The sequence below is a fragment of the Labrus bergylta genome, chromosome 2, assembly GCF_963930695.1.
Source record: "Labrus bergylta chromosome 2, fLabBer1.1, whole genome shotgun sequence".
Classification (NCBI taxonomy): domain Eukaryota; kingdom Metazoa; phylum Chordata; class Actinopteri; order Labriformes; family Labridae; genus Labrus; species Labrus bergylta.
The window spans coordinates 11,851,375-11,869,127 of NC_089196.1; the positions used below are offsets into that span (position 1 = coordinate 11,851,375).

At 41.4% G+C, this 17,753-nt stretch overlaps 1 protein-coding gene and 1 long non-coding RNA gene across 6 annotated transcripts in view; one reads left to right on the top strand and one right to left on the bottom strand.

Annotated features, from left to right (window-relative positions):
* The window catches only part of tcf7l1b (transcription factor 7 like 1b), a 31,796-nt gene extending 25,858 nt beyond the window's left edge, over positions 1-5,938 (bottom strand). For 2 of the 5 annotated variants that reach the window (XM_020657022.3, XM_020657008.3), the window contains exons 1-3: positions 5,029-5,934; positions 4,847-4,916; positions 4,620-4,747 (exon numbers count right to left, since the gene is read on the bottom strand). In XM_020657022.3, the coding sequence (XP_020512678.1) occupies positions 4,620-4,747; positions 4,847-4,916; positions 5,029-5,214 (384 nt within the window). In that variant the 5' untranslated portion in view covers positions 5,215-5,934. Of the gene's footprint in view, positions 1-4,619; positions 4,748-4,846; positions 4,920-5,028 lie in introns of all 5 variants that reach the window. The other 3 variants (XM_020657016.3, XM_020656998.3, XM_065964756.1) reach the window with 2 other exon arrangements.
* A 5,558-nt stretch (positions 5,939-11,496) lies between these two features.
* LOC114921525 (uncharacterized) lies at positions 11,497-16,953 on the top strand. Its single transcript, XR_003809826.2, has 3 exons — positions 11,497-11,702; positions 13,098-13,202; positions 15,422-16,953. It is a non-coding gene; the product is annotated as an uncharacterized lncRNA (long non-coding RNA).
* Positions 16,954-17,753: the final 800 nt, after the last annotated feature.

Genomic DNA, 17,753 nt, shown 5'->3' on the forward strand with positions numbered 1-17,753 from the left:
CCTCAAAGGGTGCTGAGATGCTCCTGATGGGCCGGCGCGCGAGGAGCCAGAGAGAGCTATAAACAGAATTTCTAATGTCAGGCGGGCGAGAGGGTGGGTTAGGTAGTGAACGAGCAGACTAGCCGGGGTAGCAGGAGGAATTGACGCCAGCTCATGCTTCCCACAGAGACCAGCAGAGGGAAGGATGCAGACCAGGACTGACACCATTTCACACAATCTGTACGAGTGATGTTAGGAAGCCAGTCAGAGCATCTCTGAATCTGTTCATGTATAACTTCATCAGATGTGTTGTATGTACCACTTCTTAGGATACAGATTACAGAAAGTTGATTTGCACCACTAACACACGATTACATGATTTATATAAAATAGCATGTAAAGTGGAATACTTATCATGTTACGACAACGTAGTCACACCTATAAACTGCTTTGGTTTGTTTTGCACTAAATAGACATGACCTTGTTTGTATCCGTCTACCACTGGGACGATTAATCTATCAATCAAGCTACAGACAATTGGTGGACATTGACCATTTTGTCAGTCAATTAATCATTTTCAATCATTAAGTCAAACATTTGCAGACTCAAGCCATTTTGCAAGTAAAAACTCTCAGCTTATTAATGATAGAGTTAAAAGACGCCACCTTTGGCCCACTGGAAATCGTGACGAGCAAATGTGTGACTTTGTGACATTTTGTAGACTAAATGATTAAGAGACTGCAAAAAAAGGAACATGCATATTGATTTTAAATGCAAAAAAGCAATACCACTAGCAGACCTACCAACACAGAAACATAAAAAAGATTGCTGAGAAAAACAACTGTTGCAATACGTTGCATACAAATGTTGAAATAAGTAACAATTTATGTTTTCTGATCTCGTCAAATGTTTCTCTTTTGAAATAAAGAGTGAAATCAACCCCCTTCTACAACTAAATGATGAATGATATGTCATTCAAACTTTTTGCCAAATTCAATTAAATGTCCTCTAACGCCTAAAAAAAAAAAAACATCATAATGTAGCACTCCAGGCAGGCTTTCTCAGCCAGCGATGGCATTTCTGCGGCTTCTGGCGATGTGTTTTTAATTGAACAGAGCCACTAAACTGATGTCTATGTGTTTGCCTTTGAAGGAAAAATCTTTTCAAAACTATAAACTTAGTCCAAACTGTTCGCTCTGTTGACACAGTGCTTGGCTGAGAAAATATTTGCGCGCCAACATTCAGGAACACAACACTGAGGGTTGTCAGAATATGTAGCAGCACACTGTTCCCTCTGTTGCAAAAGTATCCACAGAGCCTCACCTGAAAGCCCCCCCCCCTCCCTCCACTCTCCTCCATCAACTTCCCCACCACCACCAGACCGTACAGACACACAAATGCACACACAGGCAGCAAGGTGAGTGAGCCACCTGATGAAAAGACACCTCCACACACAAACGGCTTTTGCTTATGCAGGGAGAGGCCCCTTTTCTTCAGCGGGACAATGTCTCTGTTGACTTTTTCTTTGTCTGCACATTTTTAAGCACCCAAAGCTGCAGAAAGAATAGACGTCAGAGAGGCATGCACATACAGCCTTCAACATGCTCAGACTTATTCAAGCTCTCCATTCATATCTCAAACTATTTTCTATTCAGGCATCATGCTCCGCAGCTCGAGTTTGTCCTAAAGATATATTCGAGTGGCTAACCTCGCCATCTCCTACTCCCACACATATGAGGCATTTCTCGCTTTGGTGACGATGATGATGCACCAGCAAAGCCATCCCAAAGTGATGATGAAGCTGACAAGTGTTGGCGTCAAGCTGGAGTGTGTGTTCACCAATTAAATCTGGCACCAGTCTGTCACTACAGGAACAATGCAGCGATAATCACTTCAATGAGTCTACAAACAATGAGCTAGATTTGTCCTAGAAAAAAAACAACAACTCTCTCTCTCTCACCACGGCAGTAGGCAGGAGTCTGGTGGTAGAACATCTCTGCAAACATTAAACCTCCTGCTCAACTCTCAGAGGATTACAGCAGAATGTCAGCTCTGAGCAGGCTTTAAATCAGTTATGCTCGGCCCTCAGGGGAACTCTGTGCTGATCCCATGTAGGCCTGTCCCTCATTGCTCATGATAGGGTTGCCACATCCAAATTTGAAAGTTCAGGCCTCAAATCCTTCAACATGCAGCACATTGCAGAGTTTAATCACTGTTAGGCAACCTGGAGTTTCTATTTTTTTCCACCGCATGTCTCTTTAAAATCTGATTTTTATTACAAAGAGAGTGAATACACTTTTAAAGCGCTTGTTTTTACAAAAACAAAACACTGTAAAGGTCTAAAAGTGGGGGTTTAAAAATAGACACATGCAGAAAAGGTAAAATAGCTCACACTTAAGCACATATTTTCACATTTCTCAAGCACACGGGGACTTGGTTTCGTGCTATTAATTGCATGATCTGTTTAAGAAGCAGATCTTTATTGTGTCCCATGCAGCACAAAAACAACCACATACCACACCACACTTATAAAACAAATCTGTCAGTCCCAGCAGGCCCTTCCAACACACACACACTGTTATAATAAAGTGTTTGCAGGCTCCAGGGATTGTTTGTATCTCAACCCCAGAGAGGTGACAACGCAAACGAGGTTAGCCTGTGGGCAAAATTTTATCTCACGAGCCAATCAGCCTGTTCCACACACTGATTATGCAAGATAAATGTTAGCCTGGAGCTCATTAGTCAAACCAAGATGCTGGACCAGACGAGGGTGCAGGCCGTTGAGAAATATCACCCAGAAAACCCTGACTGTAATGAACTTCACCCACAGGTGTAAACAAAAAAAAAACTCCTAGAATGCAATGCCTAAACGGTACTAAGTTGAACGTCTAATCAATCACATTTGGAGCATTCACGCTGAGCCTTGTGCAATGCCGAGACCTTAAGAAGGCTGCTAAGTATGCCAGCTATTGTCTGCCTGCATGTTTTCTGCCACGCTGATGATTGACAGTGTCAGCTCACTCTGTCCCATTGACCTCATTCTTTTTTCCCCCTTTCAATATGGGGGATTATTCCTCTGAATTTTAAATCCTCTCCAATTATTTGCTACTTTGCCTTGAGCAACAGTTTTTAATTTTCATCATAGTTTAATCTGGACACAAACACAAGGGAATAAAGACAAAAACAAAACGGAGACTAGATCTTAAAGTTCCAATAATTCTGTTCCTTAATTGTACCAAAAAAAACCCATAAAGGTGTCAGGCAAAATCCTTCATCACTTCCAGGCCAGCATGTTTATCTCCAACACTATTCTTAAAAAACTCTTAAGGCAAAAAGTAACTACGTAGACGATCTACACGTATCACTGAGAGCGGGTAGAGTAGCCATTTAGTTAATGAGCCCCAATGGAGACCTCCAATGAAGCCATCAAGACTGCTCAGAATAACAATGGTCGACTAACGCCTTTCTAATTGAATGGAAGGTAGAGGGAGGCGAGGGGAGTCGTGGGCCTGGAACAGTGAAAAGGAGACAGAAAAAAGCAAGGAGGAGGTGGAGGTGGGGGGTGTCTTTTCAGTCAGATGCCTGCCAGGCCTTAACGAAAGTACTTGTTTTTGGGGGGGATGTGACATAGATTGGGGGAGGGACGAGCTCTAGGGGGGGGACACAGATCTCCAGCCGGGATTATTTCAAGGAAGTTTGTATAGCCATGTATAAACTGTGGCAATAAAGAGTGCTATTTTAGTGCTAAAATGATGCAAATTGGTTAGAAAATCAGTTTTTAATGTCACAAAGTACAGTCCAATGACTCTCTGGCCTCAGTTTGGGATTTATTTGTGTGAATGCAACAATTAGTCTTGCTATTGTCGTTGCTAACTTATGTGAAATTAATGCAAAGTCTCAATTAACCTTTATTTCTATAACACATGAAAAAAGTAACAATTTTCCTGCAACTTCGTCAACAACACGCACTTAAGACTGTCAACCTTATCTAGAGTTTCTGCACAGCAGCTGTCATGGACGGTGCATTAGAATCCCTCCCATGTGTGGTATTACATTGTTGTAACTGTAGGAAATGACTCCAGGAAAAGCTTTTTTTCTTCATTCACTGAAGCTCATTTGTGCAAAAAAAAGGCTGTAGGTTCTAAAATACACTTGCAAGCATGCAAAGTTATCCTCAGGCAAACTTAGAAATATCTTGCAACCTTAAGATAAATCTTTAGCTAAATAAATGCCTCTTTTCTGTAAATTGCAAGTCCCTTCAGGAAATTAATAGTGCAAGCACATAAATCAGCTTTAGTAAAGTATATAATCAAGATCCAGCGTGAGTGTTGCAGGGTATTTTCGACCCTGCTGCCATAAATCCTTCAAAATAACAAAGAATGACTAATGTGTCTGAACTTTGAGCCAAAATGAGAAGTTGTCAAATACAGGCCCCGCAGAGGATGGGTGGCAGTTAGAAATGTAGGCTATATCCCCCCAAAAGAACAAAGAAGTAGTTAGTACTCCTTGAGAGGCCACTCAGAGGGAATATGGCGGTCTGGCTGTGCGCAAGGAACTTTTACGCACGGACAAAGTTTTCGCAATGTGAAAATGAGGAAAATAGAGAAAAGAGTACATTAGATCCAAATATGGACACTTACTGTTCTTGCACTAGGAGAAAGAGACCCATTGGATAGGTACGGGTTGGTGAGGTCTGGGATCATGAGAAACGGGTAGCCAGGATAGTGGGGACTCTTGAAAAAGCCTCCATCTTGCTGCCTTCTCAGTGCTGCAAGGAAAAAGGAACACCCCGGGTTAATAGAGACAGAAATGGGACAGAATTGCAAAATAATAGCACAAAAGGTGACGATGAAGTTCTCAGTTTTACCTTCATGGAAGTAGTCTCTAGTTTTTTCATAACTTTCTAAGTCTGGTCTGGCTCGGGGACGCCGCTCAGCCTGCTGACAAGGAGAGAAGCACACACGGAGGGGAAGACACTGTTGAAACTTTTAACACCATTAAATCGTATTTGTTCCGATGCTGAGCAGTTTTGGGAACTAGTTATCTTACCTCTGAATCTGACGAGCTGCTGTTGTTTTCCGACTCGTTCACTAACGAGGACTTCACATCATCCAAATCCCTTTCCGCTGACACATTTTCGGATATCTTTTCTTCCTGCTCTCCTTCGTCTTTAAAAGGAATCATCTCATCATTCGCCCCCAAATCATCCCCACCGCCTCCGTTCAGCTGTGGCATTTTTGCAGAGTATCTATTATCAACAGAGGGAAAACAATCGCAAGAAGAATTTGCGTTCTATTTCGGGTTTTTGTAGTCCAAACGCGTCTCCGGAGTAGTAAACTAACTACAAGAAGCTGTTCATGATTTAAAACTCCGTTTTCATCCTCTAATCGGGGTTCCTCGGTCCATGGCGATCATAATCCACAGTTAAAGTTGCAATAAAGACGCTGATATCGATGACTATTTGGCGTCGGTTGCCGGATGCGCAGAGAGTTGGCAAAGTTTGAGCTCCTTCGCAGCTTGTGGACAACTTGTGGCCCCTGTGTGTGTCTCCTTGTTGTGCTGCTGAGGAATGGGACTCTCTCTCCTCCTCCTACAGAGCCAGGGGACCACATAAACTACAGCCCAAGCCACCGAGAGGTTACTCGAAAACAAGACACACGTCCGATTTCATCTCCTAATATCCATGTGTGAGAAAACAATGGCTCGAGTCACCAGAAGAAAAAAAAAAAAAGAAAGAAGAAAAACAACACGAGACGGCGTGGCTGTAGTTTCCTTCACTTGTAACACTGCTTTCCCTCACGGAGGAGTGGATTCTGTGTTTTCTTAATCAGGCACAAAAGTTAAGAAAGTATTTAAGAGAAATAAGGTATTAAAAGTGTTCAGCTGGACGTGATCGCCCTTTCCCTCCACATTGCTGCCGGGGAATGCGCCCTGAAAACTACTTGGTTGTTCAAGTGGAAGAAACGCGCAGCCCGTCCGTCCGTAGGGGAGGAGTTTGTGCTGAAAACCGACACTTCATTCAGCAGCACGTATAGCAGCAACTCTCAAGCCACCACACCATGAGACAGAAGAGTAGAGGTCTGAACATGGACAAAGAGTGTCAATCAATAACGTGTTTTAAAATAGGAAAATATTATAGCTGCAGAATTTATCACTTAAAGGGGCAACTCCTCCAGCAAACTTAAATGTCTCCGGTGCAAAAAATTCTGAAAACAATGTGTTCTCATGATCAGAGTTGCAGTAAACTTTACAGTCTATCATGTGGTGTGACCAGCTGATAGCTCCAGTTTTGCAGAGACCACACAGTCTCCATCTGTGTGAAAATGACAGACCAGGCTTAAGTGAGAAAGTCATAATTACACACTGCCATGTAAATTGCACGTCTGTGTGTCTTGAAACAATACGCTGGGAAACACAAGGAGCAATAACACCTGGGATAAGCATGGCCCATTATGGCACAAATATAGGCATGACAGAATATCCAGGCCTCCTGTGACAATCAGGCACGGCTCACTTCTTTTTCTCTGCTCTGACACACATGGCATGAGTGTTCATTTGAGCATCGTGATTAGAGGCACACCTTTTGCAAGAAATCTTGGAAGAACATGGGAAGTGGTTATAACTTACAACCTGCAAATAATTCCTTAATCACTACTTGGAGGTGTGTTAAAAGTCCAGTGTTTGCTCAAAAAGCCCTAAAAGTTGCAAAGTTTTCCCACAAAAGTTCACTTTTTCTCTTTAGCTCTTGCAGCAGATATCCTTATTCACTCAGCTCTCTCTCAGTCCAAATCCAGTGGACCTCAGACTCGTCTTTACATCTGATGCAATCGGACAGGCCTCCCCTGTTTGAGAAAAGAAGTCATTGATGTTGTCGACTGCGTGTCAGCAAGGCTGAGGGTTGACTGACAATTCAGCAGGGTCTCCACGGGCCTCATTAGATCTCCTCTCCTCCTGGGTGTTTGTGTGTGTGTGCGCGTGTGTGTGCGTATGTGCACGTCGGTGTGTGTATTTGTATTCAGTTTAAAGCAACATATACGCTGGTTGCATACTGCATTTTCTATGAATCGCTTGCAGGGTCGTTATGGAGAGTGGGTTTCTTGTAGTTTACACTTGCATGCACACTCACAGGTGAATATATGCCCTCAGGGTGCAGATCATTGTTTTCCTGGGCTTCAGTATGCCGAGAATGTGAAAGAAGGCATTTTTCCAAATGATGCTCAGGCAACATTGTGATCATCCCAACTGATGATGCAACCTTTACTTTGACACTGACCTACAGAGCAGATTTCTACACCCCAAAAACAACTCCAAACAGAGAAGAAATAGATGATTCTCTCGAAATCTAACTCATGTCAGAGACTTAATGGACTATGTCTGTCCCAGCAGGTGTAATTACAATTATTCAGAGCTCATGCACCATGGCCTCATGAATGATTAATCAAGAAATCAAATATTAAAACAAGTCAACACACTGAAAAATAATAATGACATGCATAAGCAGTTTCTGACCATGGAACATCTCTAAAATCCTGACACTTCTCACACACGCACAACTTTCAGCAGTGTGCTATTAAACACACCGGCATGCAGTGAGTAGAAGTGAGCTGTAACAGCAGAGTGAGATGTTACACCTCTGTGATAAATAAAATAAACAGATTCAGTGTATCTGGAATGTTTTACCTCGAAGAAGGAGCTCCAAAATGTCTAAAAATGTAATGATGAGAATTCAGCCATTGCCTTTCCTTGCGCTTGAAAACATGAATTGTCAGAATCACACTACTGCTATTTGACTGAACAATGCACTTCAGGTGTCTTTTATGTGTTTTGCCCAAAGAAAGAACCAGCACTTTATTGATGTTCGAGTATTTAATGGCAATTTAATCCCTCAAACCTGCAACAAGCTAAAACAGATGTATTTCTCTCCATAATTTTACCTTTCCATCCCCCTTTTCCTCTCTTTTTCTGCCTTGTTAGAGCAGGATTGGTTATAACTGGGAGCTGATGAGGGGTCAGGAGAGATGCGAGCAGCCACAATCTTAGCCTGGGGGCAGATCGACTGGTGGCCAGAAAATTTATTCAGAGGGTGCTGTCCCTGCATCTGCCTTACTTTGAAGTTGCTCTCTCAACTCCGGCTTGTCGTACGTGACTGTGTGTTCATTTTTTTTCTTCTCCCTCACTAAAGAGAGCGGGCTAAAAAGCTGGAGAGATGGCGCACTCATGTGTGTCGATATCCATGTATGTGCTTCTCTCCATGTGTGTGTGTTTGTGTGTGTGTGTGTGTGTGTGTTTGTGTGTGTGTGTTTGAGAGGAGAGGAATGGAGAGGAAGGAGAGATGCTGTGTGCCAATCCATACTCGCTTTGGAGAATTCAAGGTCATTCTTTCATGTTTTGCCAACCACCGGTCAATCAGTCCCCCCAATCAAAGTGGTGCTTAATTCAGCAGTAATTCCCATCCTCCTCATCACGCTCTCGCCGCACGGTTTCAGAGGTGTTCAAGCTTTTCCCTTGTCTTTCCTTCTGATCTGCTGTAGTTTGTCCAACCCGTCCTGCCAGGGCCAAACGCGCCCTGTCAAGCTCTCTAACAACACTAGTTAAAGTGTGCGGAGGACATGTCAGATCATACAATGTGCTGCTGCATGCTGCTGCTTCTATCCATCTCACTTCTGGAGATTTAGGTCTCGCATGATTGTCTTTGAAGCATACCCAAGTCATGTTCTTTTATTCATCCAGCGAGGCCTCCAGAATAACTCAATTTGGTGCTTGAGCTTAAATTTAGTAAGAAAACTGTCCAAAAATACAAACTGGAACAATTAAACTATGTAGATCAAATCCTTATATTCCTGAGTCTTATATCAGCCAACATGATTTATTTACAGAACGTAAACCAATCAATATCATCCACTGTTGTTGATTTTTCTTGGATTAATCTAAACAACCTGAAATGTGTTTTTCCCGTATATGAGCTCATGGTGCAAACATCCAACGTTACAGAATGTGAAGCAGATTTAAATGATTTAAAAAAGATCAACTGTTTGTCTTTTAGTATTCATTGCATCTGCACTGACATGAGTCCTTTTTTTTTTTTTTTTTGCATCACCACATTAGCTCACCTCCTCAGTCATCACACTAAGTCAGCATGGGAGTGCCTCATGCAATCATAGATCTCACAAAAATAACCTCATATCCGTTTTAATCCTCAGAAAGGTCCCCTTTCCAGGCTGGTATGGGCGTATATGGCATTTAAGACTGTGTGAGGATATGATTAGACGACAGTTTTTACTGCCTACAGGGTGTAACTGAAACACTAAACTGTGCAGGGAAGAGGAGAGAAAAAGAAATGTTTTTATTCGTGCCTTTCTGCTCCTCTCTGGCGCTTTGTTGCATTAGGAGTATCCTTTTTCAGAATGACACTGCTTTCAAGACAAGAGGGAGAAAACACTTACATTTGAAGAGTGGTGACTTTATCTCCAAATTAGAATGAAGATAACGCTAAGCCAGTGAGACACAGAGTGATTAAACATATTTATGTTTTGTGATTTATACGCTTAGAAACCTCTCAGTAAATCTAATGAATGATTGAGAGAGACTGAATGAATGAATAAAGTAAATCAATGCAGCTTGTGTAAAGGATGTAACATCATAAGACCTAAAAGACATCAAACATGTTCCAGGTCCTCCAGCAGGAGGATTTACATGGTTGCTAAGGGGAGGCTGCTCACTCCTCTTTATACATGTTGGTGTTGTTCTGTATTGCAGGGGATGCTTTTAAGGAGCATTATTCCCGAGAACTTCAAAGCCTGCAGAAAGCACTCTCCTTCTGGAGTGTGCAGCAGCTTGAAAATGTACTTATATTTTCCAAATGGACAGGAAGAGGCCCTCGCTGGTATTGAGGTGATGCTAATGCAGTGTGGCGCTAGTTTTCAGTGAAACTCGGTTTACAGCAGAAAATGCAGCCTGAATTTAACGCTATTAATCTTTTACAGGCTTTGGTTTATATTCACTTTAATTTCCCGTAGTTTTAATTACAAGAGGACAGTCGTACTTTTATTTCGCTGTGTCTACATGGAAAGTTATGGTTAAAGAGGAGAAACAAGCTCAGCATACAATGCCAACAGGTCCTCCTGGACATTTTCTTTTAACTACATGCAGCTCTGTGACTACAATAATTGTCCACAAAGCCTGACTCAGACTCTTTCCATATGCTGCACCCAGACTTTTGGTTTTATTGATCCAGTTAACACTATCGCTCGCAGGGTCACAGTCTTCATCCGTCTGTGTTTTCTCAGCTGAGGACGTGCTGCACCGCTCCTCGGAGGACTGGAGATTCTTTCCTGTGATGCAAACTCCCTCGCCCCAGTGAGAGGCTGTTGACTTTATTTAATATGTCCGCCAGATTTTTTTATGAGCATTACGCATATGCAATGGTTTGCATTATGCGTGGACCATACATTCCACAGAGGCATGCATGGCTGCAGACAGCTGGAAGTAACTCGAGCCGCTCGGTCACTTATCAGCACTGGCATCCCTGCCATTTCCCATAGCCATCTTCAGGCCCGAAGAATCCAGCCATTGTTTCTGTCTCTGTGGGCCCTGTGTTAACTCAGCACTGCCCTGCTGATTGTTGCAGAGATATTAAAGAAAATGGTAGATTTGTCTTTGTCCATATAACCCTGTCTTGTGACATCCAAGCCCTATGTGTGTGTGTGTGTGTGTTTTATGTGTGTCTTTTGAGGGGGTTCTACTTGATGCGGTTGTAGAAAAGCAGCTGCACCTGCTCTGTATGTCAACAACAGGGTCTGGAGCAGACACTCAAGAAGAGAGGTGGCTTTCACACCACTGGCCTCGCTGAAGCTGCTTACTTTCCAAAGACAACAATGACCACGCTGCTCTGCTTCGCCACTGAGCTTTCAGGCTCTATAGGATTGGCGCCTGGTCTGTGTGGCCTCCAGATTATCTCCTCTACATACAAGCTTATTTGACTTCCTCATGTCCCCTTGTTTTTGTGCCTCTAAAGTTTCCAGGATGCTTTTTCGACTGTCTGTTTTACACATAGAGACAGGATCCCCCGTGGGGGTTGTTAAGAGGTTACAGGGGGGTAGTAAAGGGGTCAGGGAGAAACTGTCAGTCTATTTCCTTTCTCTGGCCTTGGGAAACTTGCACCACAAGTCCTTTGCATATTTTTAGCGTCCTTGCATTGCTTTTGTCTGTGTGTATCCACAGGAGATGATAAAGTTATTCCCAGTCCACAGGGGGCTTGTCTTTCTCACATTAATAACTCATTACAAGGGGGTTGTCTTTATGGTCCCTTTTTTTAAAAGCCACTATAGAATGACCGTTTTTCAGCAGCACACAATCACAATAATGCACAGCGTCTGGAAACCATCATCTTTATGTGTTGCTGCGTAAATCTTTCTTGCATAGAATAACTGTTGGTAGTTGCCTCATACTTGAGTGTGTGCAGCTGGTAGTGTGTGCACAATCACAGGAGGAGGGGCTGCTGTGGAGCAAACATCTTCTATCTCTGTTTTTCTACCAAAGTTGGTTCACTTACTTGAACTTCGATGTTTGGACATGAGGAGTAATCTGGACACTAAGACGGCATGTGATGAAAAGTAGTTTGTTTATATTTTTGTTGATTTGAGTTTTAATTGCGTGATACGAGATAAGACCATGTATGAGGGCTTTATTAATTTGGGATCACGTGTGTTCTTGTTTCCAAGCTGGTAAATACTGTCTTTGTTAAGTAGAGTTCTATTTTACTTGTGTTATCTAACCCTGGGGGGAAATAGACGCCATGTTTTTCGGGTTGTTTTTGTGCTGGTAGAGTACGCTTTGCAAGGAACTGAGTAATTTTGACCAGATTCATTTGATGGCCAAGAGCTGAAATGTGACAGGAATACATGGGTGTGTTTATTGAGGAAAACAGGTTACCTAAGAAAAAGAAGGCAAAATCTGATGACATGTCAGATAATAAACCAAAGTACTGAACCGAGCTCCTTATCTTTGCTTCAACATTAAGGGTGAGGTGAGGTTAGCGTTAGCTCTCATAAACCTGCCGGGAAGTTGTGCTCATCTGCATTCACCTGAACGGTGCCACAGCCCAGATAATATTGCTCACAGACATGTCTTACCTGCTGCACCACATTTCTTCTTGTGTTATCGTCAGGTGCATCACACATCTCTCTCGCTCTCTCTCTCTGTATGCAGCTCAGTGTGTGAAGATCTAGGTGCTCATGTGTGGTTGTAAATGTGGCTCCTCTCTGTGTCTGTAGTCATTTTTAAACCACTGTACATGTTGATTTATAGAGCTGTCACTATTTGTGTTGTCTCTCAAGCGCTTTGGCTTCATACGGTATAGGCTAAGTGCTGCTAATACAGTCTGAAATAGGCCATGGTGAGAAAAAGACAGTTTAGCTCTAAGAAAAGGAGCTACTGTAAAAGTCCTCAGCGTGAAGAAACTCTGCTGAGATGTTGAGATGTTATATAAACACAAAAAGTGTTAAATCAAATTAAGATGACCTCAACAGGGCTGTTGTTCTTGCTTTTTTAATTCCACAATACAATTATCACCCGCTTAATGGAAAGGTACGTGCCAATAAAAATAAGTCATTTCTGTTTTGCTTTGGCCCACCTCTCTAAACTCTGCAGCTGCAGCACACTGTGGAAAACAAACAGTACACTGCAGCTGGGCTCCTCAAGACAGTGAGTGGGGAATTTTAATCCCATTTTTTTTTTTAACTTTGGCACCAGTCTGATTTATTTGGTCGTAAAGAAAGGAAAAGCACCCCACCATCTGAGAAGGATTGGGAAGTGAGAACGCAAATTATGCCAGAACCCCAGTTGTAGACGTAGAAGCGCAACAGGCCAGGAAATGAATCCCCGATAGGTCAAAGTGCTCAGTGCACAGAGGAGTCTAATTAGCTCCGATAGTGACACATTACAGGAATACCTGTACAGCTCAGATCACTGTCACACTTACAAAGAGCACAAAGAGCAGATATGCTGCAGTACAAGTTTTTTCACTGATATCATTTACAGTTACAGTTTTATCACCATGAGCCACATACAGACTACAGCCAAAAGCTAACCTACACATGTCTCTCATCCATTCCTTGCAGCACGGCCCAGAACACAAACTATCCCGAGAGCCTCAAACCATTTCCAGCTGTCACTTCCCTGCTCCGGTCTCTTACTCCTAACCTGATATGACAGGGCAAGAAGAGGTGAGGGTCGTGCCTCGAGGAAGATTCATGACATGTAACTAAAACTATGAGCATTATAATCATAATTGCCTGTGGTTGAAAAGTGAAGACGGCCAAGTGCTGCACCTATTGTCACTCATGTTACCATCATTAACTTCTCATGTTTCATCAGACACGACAAGTCTTACATACAGACAATAACAAGGCAAAGAACAATGAAAAATAACACACTTGTGCAGTGGAGGAATGTTGCAAGAACATTTACTCAACGTTAGTACACAACAGAGATGTGTTTGTCTTGCAGTTTGGTCGAGTTAGGCTGTTTTAAATGTTCTATAATATATTTCACTTGACTTAACTTGACTTGCCTTTCAATTTATATATTTAATCGACTACAATTATGGATAAATATTATCCTTATTATCCCATTACATGGCATTCATTTGAGAGCTGTCGTTACATATTGCTTTGCCTTTTAACATTTTACTTGCAAACAATGCATTTCAAGGAACTGAATATTTTTTTACAAAACACCCAACAACACAAAACAAAGTTTAGATTTTCAGTAAGATGATACCTCCATGTTTATCAATCCATAATGTAATATAATGTGACATGATTTCAGCAGACACAGGGGCTTTTATGACCACTATGCTGATGATATAGTGCTTTAACTTATACAAGCTGTGAACCCAATACCGTTGATATTAAAGCAGAGATGACAAATTTCTTCGCACACAGCTGCTTATTATTCAACTGAATGAGCAACATAACCAATTATTTTGTGTTTTGTGGCAGACCACCTGTTGAATACAAGTCCAACATCCTTTTTTTACCTTTCTTTTTTTGGTCTACCAACTCTACAGGGAAATATGTAAATGCTAAATGCTTTCCCTCCTTTTCCAGCTATTACTTCTTTTTTCTTTTTACATCATCACATTGTGAATTTTGTCATTTGACTGTACTTTTATACATCAGTAATAGCTGCATAAAGTACGATTTTGAATACATGGAAATACTTTTAAAGCCATATTTGGACACTGACATTTCGCCTTTCATAGTAGTTAAATATTTTCATACTTCTTTCTCTATTGCAACATCATCCACCATTGCAATATGCGATTGTAAATTTGGTTAAAATCTAAATGTCATTAAGATTTCTGAACATGTGAAACTGTAAATGTAGGCAGTCTATCTGTTACCGCTTTGCACTATATGTGGAATGTGGTGTAAAACATAAATGAAAGTAAACTATATCTAGAGTGAGATTCAAACATACAGGATCACAGCTTTTGTGTTGCTGTCAAGGTGCTGTGGACAGACATCCATTAGTATTGAGCAGATAAACTGCATTGCAGCGAGCATCTGGAATATTGTTCAAAGCTTGGGTTAGCTGAGCTCCATAAAAGAGATGAATGTGTCCCTGTGAATGTCCAGAGAATAGCATGTCTCCTCATTCCTTTCCTGCAGCACTCTGAGGCTCAGGACAGGCTGAAGGCCCTGAAGCTCTTCAAGCTCAATAAAGAAATAAGAGTACAGCTCAAAAGCCTTAAAGAATAATCTTCACAGGGCTTATTGCACACAAAAACTTGAATTGAATTTGTGTGTCGTCTGGAGAGAGGTGCAAAAAGTTTCCATTATGGCAGGATGGTGTCTCTGTTTATCATAAACATCTGCTGCTAATGCTATGAGGCGACATATTTAATCGGGCTACAAAAACAGTATTTATATGGCTGTTTATGTAGCTGCGCTATTTAAAAGGTCACTGCAATCAGAGGCATGTATCTGCTGCATTGTCTCAGTCGATGTTTAAGTCACGTCTGTGGTGAAAATGGTACAATGCAAGAATTACTTTCTTGCTTGGCTCATTCTCTTTAATGATATGCTTTACCCTTTTTGTAGCTATATTGAATTTCCCATTTTTGTATGGGATGCCTGCCATGTCTCAAATAAAGATATGCAAAGAATGCAAGACGGGGACAGAGCTCTTCACATGCAGACTAATGACAATCAGGAAGTTTAATATGAAGTATTGAGACGTAGCTTTGTCCCGACTTCATTTCCTGAAACTCTTGATGATGATTGTATGAAAGACAAAAGTGGGAAAGAAGAAGCAATTTTAATGTTTTGTTTTTTGAGGGGTGCATGCGCAGAGAGAGAGGGGGTGGTTGTGGCTTTATTATTTTTTTTTTTATCATCCCTCACTATCCAACCTCTTACCTCCCCTTTTGGGCCTTTAGGAGCATCCTGTGACCCCCGACCTCCCGGACAATAGAGGCCAGGACGTTTCCCAGTGAGCGCCGATGGAGCCAACAACAGGAACATGAGGGGTGCTCCTGGGAAACAAACTGTTTATTGTGCAGCAGGATGGACGCCCCCCTCCCCCCCCCCCCCCCCCCCTTGTCCCAATCACTTACTTTCACACACAATCACAGACACACACTGCACACCTCTGCAGAGTGAAATCCTGTCAAACAACAGGTGGCTACAAACAGAACTTGTCAGGAGAGTTGTATTCCAAGCTGTAGACAACTGTATTTCCTCTTGTGTATAGGTCACACAATATAACCACACTGTGACTAAGATCGTCTTTCTCACTGATTTTTTCATTTTTTACAAGAAACCACTCGTTTTTTTACAATGACCTGTTGCTTTCTCCTTCTTTTCTGCTCTGTCCCAGGCTCCACATGATAAGTTTATATTTAGTCAGACTTTCTATTTGATAACAGTACCACTACGTTTGTTGGTGCTGCCACTGCCTGTCTGTCTGCTTCAGAGGAAATCCCTCCTTTGTCTCTCAAGGAAGCTCAGCAAACTCGGAAAACCTGAAGTTGTCATCAGAACTCAAACAGATGGAACGCATTTGATTATGGAGAGTCACCGCTAAATGTATTAGTCAACACTCCAGACTAGTTATTACCTCTGCTCTCTGGAGTGTACTCATTGCAAGAGCAGCACAGTCAAACAGTTTCCAGAGCTGTCAATCACCGTGCCAGAGCTGTGGTGCAACACAGAGACACACACAGGGGGCTCAGGGGATTGCTCTTTAAGTGCTTAACCCCAAAGGATTACTGCTCCTTTATGACTATATGTGTGGTTTGTGCCTGTGCTCCACATGATGCACATCTGATAAGGGCGGATCAGAGGTGACAGGCACAGGGGAAGGGATCTTAGCTCACTCTTTCGGCTCTCTCCAGGGAAACATTAAATAATCATTGAAGAATTAAAAAGTAAATCATTTTCAGGATGATGACTCCATAACTCTTGTTTGCTCGTTTAGTAACAACAATGTTTGGTGATATTGTTTAAATCCAAATGTGGAAAGTAAAGTATATTTGGACAGGATCTGTGACGTTTGGAATATTAGTTTTTTATTAGTTTTTTATGGTTCATTTCAGGGAAAGCTTTTACATATTTAATTCACTTTATGTTTCAGTTGCTGAATTTACTTTAACCACTTAAGATGTCCAGTATTTAACATATTATAATTAAATTAAATTAAAAACATCCGGAATCCAAACTAACTACACTTAAAATCTGATGCCCTGCAATAGTATACAATTTTCAAGGGAAGAATGAAGAAAGTTTTTTAAAAAAATGCTGATTTGTATTCCGCACATTGCACTGGGAGTACTTTTACTGGAGCTATTAGATGTATGCACTTTTACCTTTACCCAACCACATATTCTAAATAAATGGTGTACTTAAACTCTGATACATTTCACCTGAGAATCTTCATACTCTAAATAAAGTAATTAGGGCAATCATCTGATGATTTTGATGTTCTTTTTTTTTATTTTTTTTTACTGGAAACACAACTTTCAATGAAAGGAAAATACATAATTTTTTCCAAGAGACTCCATTTTTTAAAGGTGCTACGCTTAAAATAAGGATTATTATTCTTTAAATTCTCACCATTTTTTTCATAGACAGCATTTACTTGTAGTTTATGTTCAATACTTAAGTATCATTTATCTTAGAAAAATACCTCATAGTACAGAAAAAATACCTTTAAGACTTTTACTCAATTATAAACCCTGTTTTCACCTACCTGTTGTGATCTGTACTTTTACTCAAGCATGGCTTTCATGCACTATAATCATCATGACAACAAGTAATCCCTCAGTCTATCATTTTAAACAGTTGTGGTCTCTAAACACACTTAAATGAAGTATTAGTTTTGTGCCATGGGACCCCTGCTTACAAATAAGACATCCCGTAACCAGCCATGCAATTAGGCAAATAAAACCTGCAGAGCTCTCAGCAACAGTAACAGCTTATAACACCATTTAATAGGCACATCCTTCGAGCTATAAATGTTTATATGATTGCATCATTCAGGCCTTGTAAGCCAAAATAAAAATGCAGTCATGTACAAGCTTGTTTAAACGTCCAAAACACAAGAAAAAGACAAGGGGGTTGCTTGGGAAAACTCTATTAGTTCACATTAAGTTATTGATCAGAGGCTTCAAACTCACTTATACCGATACTCACGAAAGCAAGAGATTTGAGGAGTAATTCAGAGATTTTCTAGGTCAAAGGCCACCTTAACGCTGCCATGCAAAATCAAAT